General features: G+C 38.5%; 1 protein-coding gene across 6 annotated transcripts in view; it reads right to left on the reverse strand.

Moving 5' to 3' along the window:
* LOC309387073 (synaptonemal complex central element protein 3-like) overlaps positions 1 to 12,393 on the reverse strand; it is a 61,200-nt gene that overhangs the window by 3,780 nt on the left and 45,027 nt on the right. For 2 of the 6 annotated variants that reach the window (XM_081943229.1, XM_081943231.1), the window contains exon 3: positions 9,839 to 11,722. The exons of 1 other annotated variant lie outside the window; for it this stretch is intronic. In XM_081943229.1, the coding sequence (XP_081799355.1) occupies positions 9,839 to 11,722 (1,884 nt within the window). Of the gene's footprint in view, positions 1 to 4,694; positions 4,838 to 5,090; positions 5,247 to 5,797; positions 7,861 to 9,838; positions 11,723 to 12,393 lie in introns of those variants that run through there. 3 more of the 6 variants (XM_081943230.1, XM_081943232.1, XM_081943235.1) reach the window with 3 other exon arrangements.

Genomic DNA, 12,393 nt, shown 5'->3' on the forward strand with positions numbered 1-12,393 from the left:
CATCCTGAGAAGCTAAGGGAGGGTCCCTTCTGAGCCTTTTTCTCTACCCATTATGCTGCTGCAAGCTATGCACTCTCTCATTTGGCCATTCCCTAGGCAACATTTCTTCTTGGTCTCCAGGACTTTCTCAAATATGGATTATAGCAATGTACTTTACTTGGGGCTGCTCTTTAAAATCATTCAAAAAATTCATTGATACATAATGCAGAAAAGCAAATGGTTCCTTATCACCTCTTGACATCTTGACTCCACGATCTACACTGGCCCCCAATAGGCTTCTGAGTATAATTTTAGGTTTTCGTTGTTACCTACAAAACATCCCAATAGTATAGGACCAGGTTATTTGCAGAGCTGCCTACCTGCTAGGACAGTGATAGCAAACCTTTTCGGCACCAAGTGCCCAAACCAGAACGTATGTGAATGTGCATGCACCGGGGCGTGCTGGAAGACGAGCTAGCCAACACATGCATGCCTGTTTTGGGGGCATTTTCTTGCTGTTTTCAGGCCATTTTTGGCCCAAAAATGATCTGAAAATAGCCCGACAAACAGCCAGAAAATGGCCCAGGAAATGGCTTGAAAAACAGCCTGGTTTTTGGCCAATTTTGGGGGCGTTTTCAGACTGTTTTCCAGTGCTCTTGTGCCCACAAAGAGCAGCTGGCAATGCATGCCCACGGAGAGGGCTCTGCATGCCACTTCTGGCACACGTGCCATAGGTTCACCATCACAGTGCTAGGATATCTGCCTACCTCACACCTTCCAATTGGAAGAGTATTCTCCAGGTGTCTTATTGGGACAATGCCGCCTTTGGGACCTCAAAGGCATGTCTTCTGAGTGGCAGCCTCTACTTTTTTTTAATAGGTAAAGGTAAAGGTTCTCCTTGCACATATGTGCTAGTCGTTCCCGACTCTAGGGAGCGGTGCTCATCTCCATTTCAAAGCTGAAGAGCCAGGGCTGTCCGAAGACGTCTCTGTGTCATGTGGCCAGCATAACTAAACACTGAAGGCACACAGAACGCTGTTATCTTCCCACCAAAGGTGGTCCCTATTTTTCTACTTGCATTTTTTACATGCTTTCGAACTGCTAGGTTAGCAGAAGCTGGCACAAGTAACAGGAGGTTACCGTGCTACGTGGCACTAGGGATTCGAACCATCGAACTGCCAACCTTTGAATCAACAAGCTCAGCATCTTAGCCACCACGTCCCTTATTATTTTTTTAATAATATAGCCCCACATTTGAATAATCTGCCCCCTGATCCACCAAGTCTTTAGAAAAGCAGTTGAGATGTGGCTCTTTTCTAAGGTCTTTGGATCGCAATGAATATACTGTAGTCCCAATTATTAACTACAATTCACCTTAATCCAGTCGCCATTTTATGGCTTTAGTTCATTTTTAAGTATTGTGTTTCTCTTTTTTCCAGTTTGTAATTGACTTTTGTATACTCAACAGAGAGTGACTTTATTGAGTTGGGTGGTCATAGTCTAATCCTTTGTCCAATGCAAATGTCAGTTATTATAGTATTAATGATAAATGATTGTGTGGCTCTGTTTAAATACTTCCAAAGAAAGAGTTCAGCATCATTGTTGAACAACTCTTACTATGTAGAAGTATTTCCTAATAATCAACCCAAATCTGCTGTCTGTGAACACTGAACAGTGAATATATATCCGCAGTTTTGTTCTACCTCCTGTAACAACTCTTTTAACTCATTGCACAGTTTGTCTCCACCTCAACTGAATTCCTCTGTCAAATACTTGATTAATATGTAGGATAAACTTAATCTTTCCCAGTGTGAATGTTGATTCAGCACAATTGTTTTCATCTACATTCTTATCCAAAAAATTAAATAGCTAATGCTACTATTGCTTATACTGAAGCCTATTGAATTACTTAACTTTATTTTAAAATGTTAGATACCTGTTTTGATTAGTCAAAAATATCTTTGTTGAATAACCATTAATTTATTAGACAAATGAAATAGATTGCAGAATTTTAACATAATTTCAAAATAAAAACCAAATAGGATATGACCCCAAGAAAATCACAAGAAAACTTTCAATTGGTTAATTGAATTGGTTAATTGGTTGACAGTCAGGATGGTCACAGAAACAATCACTTCCAGGCAATGTAAAACATTGTGCTACCCTCCTCCAGTTACAATCATATTTTGGACACCTGGCAAACTGTTTGGCAACCTGCTCATATTTACAACTAGTTGACAAGTGCTTTGCAATCATCAGTTTACAATCTTCCCTGCCTGGTTTTAAGGAAAGTTGCTAACAAAGGGGACAAAGGGTTTGCCATCCACACCACCACCCCCAGCACACTGAGGGATTTTACCTCACCTCCATGCAGAGGGGAAATCCTCCCTCACCCTGGAAGAACAGAACTTTCTGAGCAGAGCCTTTCAGAATTCCAGTTCACTAGCATTTTTTTCCTCCAGAGAGGACACTAGAGAAAAAGGTGGACTCTAGAATGGATGCTTTTGCTAGCATCCTTCTCACCTTTCTGGATATTGTGAAATCCTGATGCTCAGAGGCTTTAGTTTTTTTTTTTTGGAGGATAGTTGCAGTTTGCTTATAAGACGCCACCCAAACCATCTCAGGATAAAGAAAATTGCCAAAAAGGAGGGCTTTGCTACTAGAAAGCTAAATCTGCAAGTTACCAAAGATGCTATTTCAAACATTTCAATGATCTAACGTGGCGTCCCCAAACTTTTCAGTTCATTGACTTGTAAAAATAATTAGTAGGAAAATAATTAAATAAAATCGACTTTACTACTAGTAGTGCAAATAATAATACTGACCTTTGGTTAGTCCCATCAACCTTGAGGGTCAAGACTGATCATTTTGTGGAACCTTGATCTAAGGCTTCTTTCCACAATCATGCTGTAGTACTGTTTATATGTGTTTAAATCAGAGTGTTGTATCAGAATGAAATATGCTACCCATTACTCTCTCTCTATTATATCGGTTATTGAGCAAATATAGATTTACACATTTTAAGATTGCTCTTCAATAATATTAGAATAAAGGAGGAAATACTATTATAATACTTGTGTAGCTAATGATGATTTATGCCTGTCTCATAGATGAGTGGGTGAGATAAAGGTAAAGTCACGGAAATGAGGTAGAAAAAATATGCTGGCAGTGCATATTTGTATCTTTTTGATATGTAAGTCTGGGTACATAGCCTATGTTCTAGCAGTTCCATTATTCTTTGGTAGGAATTTTTCACACAGGGATAATGCTAAAGACTAAAGACATCTCTCTTGTTGAGTGACAAAATATTATCTGTACTGGCATTCTAGATCTTGTTCTTATTTTCTGTTTGTGAATACAAATTCTTTTGCACACTACTGTCTGAATATTGTCAATACATTTTCCAAACACTGAATGATTTATAAATAATTTGCAAATTGCTCCTCTAAAGCAATGGGACAAAATGATACTAAATGTCCTTCACAACTGAAGAATTAGACTTTAGTTTCAAGGTTGAAGTACATAGCTATATGATGTATCAATGAATCTGAAATACTTAGGCACTAATCTCATTGAGAACAGTAATAAAAAGTCATACAAACCTATTTATTGGACTTGATTAGATTGTTGATTGGAAGTGTGTCAAATGAAATACTCTGTTCTGGGTTTAGTACGCAAAATGCAATTTTAATGCATACTTCATGGAAGCATTATTATTTTTAATGATGGGTAACCTACTTAAAATGAAGCAATTTATTTTTAAGCCAAATCTGAATGTGGGTCATTTCCTATCCCAATTACTTGGAATTTGGCTGTGGCTTTAATTCAGAAAAATTGTTCATAATATTATAACAATTCTGGATTGTGTTTAGTATATTTAAGCATAAAGATGTTGAAAATGGTATCCTTCTAGACAGCAAATGAAATTTAATATAATTGAACTATATAGGCAGACCTCTTTACATATTTTGAAACTGAAAATTGCTCTCCACTAAATGATTGTCTCGTGTGTGTGTGTGTGTGTGTGTGTGTGTGTGTGTGTGTACGCGCGCACGCGCGCACACACACACACACACACAAGCAAAATGCAAAAACAAAATCACAAAGTTTTATATTATCTAAACAAAACTACTTTAATTCTGCAATGTCCTATTTATATATCAATATATTCATAATTAATTTAATAGACGTTTATTAAGCTTGCATATAATACAATATAATCACATGAATCTTAACATTTAGTCAGAAGTCTATGGTATTCCATTTAATAGGACTTACATCCAAAGAAAGTTACATTTAACATTGCTGAAATATAATTTATCACTCAGATAATTTTTTTACTTCAATAGTATATCCTTCCCGGCAGTAAAAACATATGTTTATCTGCAAGTAAATTCAAGTCGATTAAGGAGGGACTTGATATAAATAGGTAACAGGATATTCACTCCACTGACCTTAGTTCCATGAAAACCTATGTCGGATTGGGGTATAAATTAAACCAGATCATTATTATTTTCGGCCCCCATGAAGTATAAAATAATTTTTATAAAGGACTTTTAAAGAACCCTACGGGATAAACTGCTCGCCGCCCCCGTGGCTGAGGAAGACTGGTTTACTTTTTTTACAATACATTTCACTGAGGTTTAACACACGCGATACATAACACGCGAGAAAGGAAGTAAATGTTTTAGGTAAAATAAGATATACTGGATCACCGGTTTTGGCGTTGAGTGGAGTCGAAGAAACGTGAACTTCCTCCAAGACTTCTCTCCTCAACTACTGCCAAACGACTTGGCTAGAAAGACTAGAAAGCAGGACTTTGAAAATACCCGCAAAAGTGGTTTTTTGGCTCCTTGAGTAGCAGCCCTTTCTCCTCTTCCAAATAACCTTTACACATAGAAACGGTCGGGGCTACATTAAACCTAACGGAAGGGAGAGCGAGGGAGTCAAGCCAGCCTCCTCTCGGCCGCCCTCAGTTCAGCGGACCCCCTCCACTGCCTCCCGCCTCGGTTTCCCAAACGGCTTCTAACGGCCTGCCCGTTCTCCTTCGCAAGGGGAGCTCGACCTGCTTCCCTTGGGCCGCCTGTATCAGTCGCCCTGGGCCGACCTACCTTCTCACCCGCCATCCCCCCCACACTTCTTCGGGGCCGCTACGGCTGGACCTCCGCTTCGCCCGAAGAGGAAGGAGGAGGAGGCGGCGGCACGGTTGGTTCGCGAGACGCCCCCACGCGCCTCTTTTCCCGGCTGCCGCAGCGGGAAGATCCCTGGGCTTTTGCACCCGGTTCTTCTGCTCACAACTTTCATCGGACGTGCAATGTTGAAGAAAAAAGAATTCACCAACTTTTCACGTACAGTAAGACACTTATTGACTCAGGACACACAAGTTATATAATTTTGTCTTTCAATTGAGAAAAAAAAAATTGTCCATTCTGCATCAAGCACTGTGCTCTACAGAGTTGGGTACCTTTGATAAGTTTAATATATAAGGTAAATGGTTTTTTGTTTTTATTAATTTTTTAGAGAAGTTTCTGAAAAAAGAGAAGTTAATCCAAAGTCATTCATAGAACTCTGTGGTTGAATAGTGGTAGAATTCTAGTCTCCCCATTTCTGATTCATGTTAAATACATAGGCATTTCATGATGCAATTGTGAGTCCTCGTGATCACATGCAATGCCCCCCCCCCCCCAGACCTAGATGCAGCCTTTATAGGTCCTTCATATTTGGTGCTGAATTCTAAAGTATTATGTCATGAAACTGAAAAAAAAATTATGAAATACATACAAGTGATCACATAAAATATTTATTTAGATACTTTATCTTTTGTCCAATCTTAACTTACAAGGACATTCTCCAAAAAAAAAGCAGTTCTCAAGCAGCGTTAAAGCATAATGAATATCAAACATATACACCAGAACTGAACTTTTGAATCCAGATCCAAATTCATAAGAAACATAAATGGAATCTGCTTGCTTGTAACAAGTTAGTGCATTCTGGGATAACAGATTAGACTTTCTTTCATTGAAGAAAGCTATTGCATTCCCTTGTCCCCCCCAACAATATGGACACCTCTCTTGATGACTCAAGACGGACAATTTGAAGGATCACATCAGGCATTAGGATCCATTAGGCAAGTAAGCAATGAATTGGGAGAGAGGTATGAATTTTGGGAATGTAAATCAGCAAAAAAACAAAAATTTAAATGGGAAATATAAAGAAAAGTTTAGGGACTCAGAGAGTCCCTAAAGTAGCAAATCTGAAAAGCAGAAACTTTTGGGACTTGGGCAACCAGAAAAAAGGGAGGAAGGAAAAAGTATGCAGAACTTTCTGCTTTTTTTGTTTTGTTTTGTTTTTTTCTTTTCCATTTCTCTTCAGCCAATTCTCTATCTCCTGACTGCTGCAAATATAGACATCGGTCAGAGGAACGGAGGGATCTAATGTCAACAAATGAATATTCTTTCCTTCAATTAAAGTGCAGTGTACATCTTTGACATAGATGTTTGAGGAAATTTTCCAGTCAGAGTTTTCTAGTGGTTAAAAAGGTTGAATTGAGACAACTGATGATGAAAGTGAGAACTGAACCCAAGTAATATTGTATGCTTTTTATTGAAATAACTGAGGAAGAACCCAAACAATTAATTAAGCCTTGGATCTAACATATTGGTGTTCATGTTCTACCATGTAAAATAAGAACATTTAAAGTTTTAATATGTGTCTAACGTTAAAGGAATACACCATTACAATGTATCCCGCACAATTTTGTCTGACCTTTATATCTGATAAGCACTCCTTCTTTGATGCTCTCTGAGCTTATATAAAAATAAGAGTAAACCCCAGTCCCTACTAGCACTGATGATGTTACCTAGTTTGGTAATGAAATGTCTGCACAAAAACCACCAAGCTCAAAGGACCCTACAGTTCAACCCTGAATTATAAACATTATCTTCTATCAATACCTTCCACTATCTTACCTAAGTCTTTAGTAAAAATATTAATGAGCAGAAAGGCCCAGAATGGAACCTTTTGACACCCGATCCCACTTGATTCTTCATTCTACTTACATTATATAAAAATAAAGATATATCTACCCCATTTTTCATAATCAGTTAAATAAATAATATAATAAAAAAAATAAGGAAAGTCTAGCAAGTCTTCTTGAGAAATCCGTGCCGAGCAATGTTATCAAGCTGTTATATAGAAAACTGTCGCCTCAGAGCTAAAGTAATTTTATTCCAATGCACATTTGGCCCTTTAATTGGGTTAGTTTAGTTTAAAGTACACTTAATGATATCTATTAATGGTTTTAATAATATTCTTTTTACATTTATTTATTAAATGTCCAATGATAGACCAAAACAGCAATAAGAATTTAAATAAATCATATAAAATAAGCAGCAGTAGATTTAAAAACCTGTAGGAAAGAGGAAAAATAGATAATAGCACTATTGTAAATAATATTCCTAGATTAAAAGGTTCTCTAGAACTTCTAGAGCCAGTGTAGGAACCAAAAATTATAAAATTAGAGCACAGCATATCATCCTGACCAATCAGCAAACCATAAAAAAAATACTTTGTTGACCTATTAAAACAGACTATGCAGTGCATTTCAAAGAACCCCAAATGCTTTGACATATGCTTTCAGAAATCAGTGCAGCCTTCTTGAAATTTCTTGGAACCAGGTCCACATCCACGTCTGTGTTTAAATGTGGAGACCAAATTCTCTTCTGTTTGTTCTTGAGGTAAAAGCATGCTAGTAAGCAAAATAGGATCCTGTTTACGTTCCACTTCATAAAAAGGGCAAGTTTTCAAGTGTACAGCTATGGATGGAATATTGCTGAGTTGCCACCTATTGATAGTGGAGAACAAGGTGCTAAATTTCCAGATCTACCAAAAGAGATGAACAAAAGAGAGTAAGAAAATATCAGTATTGTGATAATAAGTTGTTGCAAATAACTCTTCCCTATATGAACCAAAGGAAAGCATGGACAATATTTGTATATTAATTATTTCAATATATTTGTCATGGTGAAAACAGGAAAGTGTTTATGTATTTTATTTATTTACATTCTTTAAAACTCTTGGACAAGTACTGGTTTAACATGGCTATCCATAGTTTTATAGCCTGCATTGATTTTTTTAAACTACTAAGTCATATGTTATGTTATTACCCTTTTTTAAAGGACATTTCAGAATTAGGGATTTTATTCAAACACCAGATGTTAATTATTGTGCCTGTGGTCAGGAAAACTGTGCTATCTCTGCTATCTGCTGATAAATAAATTGTTCTCTATGGGAAGAAATGTTTTTATTTTAATGTGATTCCAAGGCCCATTTTTATCTATGTACCATCTGAAGTTGAATTACCAAGTTGTTGGCTTAAATGCTTTAGTTGAGATGGTTGGAAATTATAGTAAAAATTCTAGATAACTTTAGCTATGGATGTGGTATGGGTAAAGATGTTAATATACTTTTTATTTGAATATTCATATTTCCTTGATTCAAATTCAAAATATATAATTCTTTGGATTCATGGAGGATCTAAACAAGATCCAACTTGGAACTAAAGAGAAATTTCCTGACAGTAAGAACAATTAACCCAGGGCTCTCCCCAATCCATGGTCTGATACCGGTCATGCCAGAAACAGGTCCGCACAAACAAGCGAAGCCCTACGCCTGGGATTCAGGCAGCACAAGAAATCACCCCTCCTCAGTCTGCAGAAAATCTCTTTCCATGAAAGCAATCCCTGGTGCGTATTGGAGGCCACTGAATTAACCAACAGAGCAGCTTACACCTCCCAAAGCTATGGGTGTTCCATTACTAGAGGTTTCCAAGAAAAGATTAGAAGCCATTTGTCCAAGATGGAATCAAGTATCCTGCTTGGGCAAGGGTTTGGACTAGAAGACCTCCAAGGTCCCTTCCAGCCCTATGATTCTATGATCTTTCCTATAGATGTTATCACCTAGCCAGGTTTGCAATAGGATATATTGTCCCTCAGACTGTCAACTTCTAAGTCATTTCATGTTTCAGCATTAACTGTAATGCACTGTTCTACCTGTGACAAAATTGATAATCAGTACAGACCTCCCAATTGTAAGTATCATATGATCCTTGAACTTTGCACTGTTAACAGCCTACCTGCCTCATTTTATACCAGTAGTAAGTTCTGACAGTTGTAAAAACAGTCCCTCTTGCCTAGATTTAATCAGTCAACTGCCTATGGTTTGGACAATCATTTTGAAATTTGTCATTTGGAGACTCTTTGACCCTTCATTTGTGAAGTTTAAATCAAATCCTATAATCTTGCAATTCTGATTGTCACAGGATTGTTTATAGTATGTTCATGCTTAACTAAAATTACAGGTAGTCCCCGACTTTAGACCACAACTGAGCCCAAAATTTATGTTGCTAAGTGAGATATTTGTTAAGTGAATTTTGCCCCATTTTACAATCTTTCTTGCCATAGTTGTTAAGTGAATCACAGCAGTTGTTCATTTAGTAACCAGGTTGTTAAGTTTATCTGGCTTCCCCAGTGACTTTGCTTGTCAGAAAGATCACAAAAGGTGATCCCATGACCCCAGGACACCGCAAATCATAAATATCAGTTAATTGCCACCTGTCTGAATTTTGATCACATGACCAGGGAGATGCGGCACCTGTTGTTAAGTGTGAAAAGTGGTCATAAGTCACTTTTTTTCAGTGCCATTGTAATTTTGAACTGTCACTAAACAAATGGTTGTAAGTAACGGACTACCTGCACTTTGTAATGCTAAAAATATCCATAACTTAGAAGCCACTATAAATATCCCTTTATCCTTCTATTTGGATAATTCTGCTGCACTTTTCGGTACCCCCAGCACTTACCTTTCCACAGACTCTCCATGAGGTTCTTCCATGAGAATATCTTTTCTTTTTCCATAGCAGAAAAACCATTCCTCTTTCATGCAGCAGAGTAGCACAGATATCCCTCATCTGTACTGACACCTGAGCCAGCTGAGACAAGCTAACACTATCCAAAAATCCAGCAATGTACTTCAGGATCTCCAAGGGAAGATTAGTTAGAGCAATCCTTTCATTCCTTTGTCTATTACTTATAAAATTACTTTTCTTGGCTTCTGAGAGGACAGGATCAATCTCTGGCTTAACAACAAATGCCATGAGGTGCTGATTGTAGATCACATTTGTCTTTTGCCCAGAAGGATGCCAAGGATATTGAACAAAAGTGCATCCCAAATAGGCAAGTGGGCAGCGACGCTGGAACCACCCATCTAAGGAGGACTGGATATCTGCATGAACATTCTTGAAATGTGAAGAAAACTCATCTCTCCTAAAAAAGTGGTTGCAAGAGAATGTAAATGTAGAGCTGCTTTTGTTATATCTTTGAGTTACACTCTCAGTACGGAGCTGCAGATGGAGATCCAGTGGGTCTTTTGTATCTAAAATATCTGCTAGAACAGCTCTTGAAGAAAAAGGCTGGGCAACAAAGCTGTATGTTTGAGTCCCAGTATCCACATATAAGGCATCAGTGGACTTTGTTTTAGATATTTCATGACCTTTTAGTTCCTTCTCAAGAGTGCACAACAGTGTCGTTTTTATTATGTTTGATCTGGGAAGTTCTTCAACATCTATGCCCAACTCTGAAGTATCCAGGGATATGCTCTTACCTGGCTTTTTATGTGCCATAGCATCCCCAAGCTTTGCTCTTTTGCCACAATAACTAAGTGGTAGTCTGAAGGTGGTCTCAGTCTTCAGTTCCTGAACTTCCAGGTTTCCATATACAAAGTCTTTTTCTCTAGGAGTGCAAGCAGGCATCTGACCAAAATGAATGAGCATCCTTCCATGGTGCACCAAGTACATGTTATATTCCCCAACAGGAACCTCATTCTTCAGCCTCTCTAGCACTCCATCTTGCCAAGGAGCCAACCCTGTTATTTCAGCTGCTAAATGGTTTTGATGGATTTCGGTTTTTTCAGTGCCTTCTGTACTGCTGGCTCCTTCCACAGTGCTACCAGAAGCATGTTCTTTACCTGGAGATCCACTTTCAGATGCATTTTCTGTATTACTGAGTGACAGGTCTGCTACTTGGCATGCTTTAAATTCTTTACTAAACATTTTTTCCCAGCTTTTGTAACCAATCAAATCCATTCCTTCTTTATTTTTTGCCAGATTTTCACGTTCCTGCTGGGTGAGCACAGCTGCCTCAGCTTCATTTGTTGTCTTCTGCTCAGCAATTCCTCCAACAGCTTTTTCTTCAAAATAGTCAATATCATCTGTTGTTTCTTCCAGGGTACAAGCCCCTCTGCATTCTGGGAAAAGCTCGGCCATTTTGAGTGTTTTAAAGAGAGCTGCCTGATCTCTCAGAGCTATGGCTACATCCAGGCACTCTTCCTTGGGCTGCTGCTTCATAATGTTCTCATGAAGAATGGCTTCAGAATCTGCACATGGCCAACGGTTCCAGTCCATAGAACAAGAAACTATGCTGGCGGGGCACACTTGAAGATGTTTTGCCACTTTAAAACGGGCCATTGTAAAAGGGCAGCCATAAATAGAATTAAGGCATGAAACTTGTTCCAGGGGACACAGGAGTTTATGATCATCCTCTTTGCACATATGAAAGACAGCACCACAGTGAGAATGGCAACTGATCACTACACATGAGACTGAAGGCTCTGCTGGAGCTTGGCAGTATTTGTTGAAACACTTCTCACAGTGCTTATGTAGTCCAAGTGGAGTCCGCCGTCTGCTAATCTAAAGGAAGGCGGGGCGGGGGAGGAGAAGCAAGTATTCAAAGCATTTAGGAACACTGAAACAATGTTCATAGCTAAAAGAATTCTGCATGCGGAAATGTACATGAAATATTTTAGACAAAAAGGTTTGGCAGATAGCCAGCCACTTTCAAAATAACTATGACATGTAGCTACAACTCTAAAATCTTAATATAAAAATCAAGTACCGTATTTTTCGGAGTAAAAGACGCACTTTTTTTCCTCAAAAAAGAGGCTGAAAATTTGGGTGCATCTTATACATCGAAAACAGCATTTTCAGAGAGCTCCTGGGGGCTGGGGAGGGCAGAAATGAGCAAAAAATGGACTGTTCCCCCCCCCGGGGCACTCTATAAGCCTCCATGAGGCTATGCATGCAATTTCTTTTACAAAAAACGAGCCCGTTTTTGCAAAAAACGGGCCGTTTTATGCTTGTTCCCTCCCCCCACACCCCCAGGAGCACTTTGTAAGCCCCCCAAGGCTATTCATGCCTTTTATTTGAAAAAAAACGAGCCCATTTTCGCGAAAAACTGGCCGTTTTGGAGAGGTTTGCAGAGTGCAAAAACTTTTTTTTTCCTTTTGGAAAGCTCTTTAACTGATTGATGAGAATTACATTGATCAAGTGCTGTGCCAGCAGGAACAAAGTCAGTGATTTCC

Source organism: Natrix helvetica, assembly GCF_964273705.1.
Source record: "Natrix helvetica genome assembly, chromosome: 2".
Lineage (NCBI taxonomy): Eukaryota > Metazoa > Chordata > Lepidosauria > Squamata > Natricidae > Natrix > Natrix helvetica.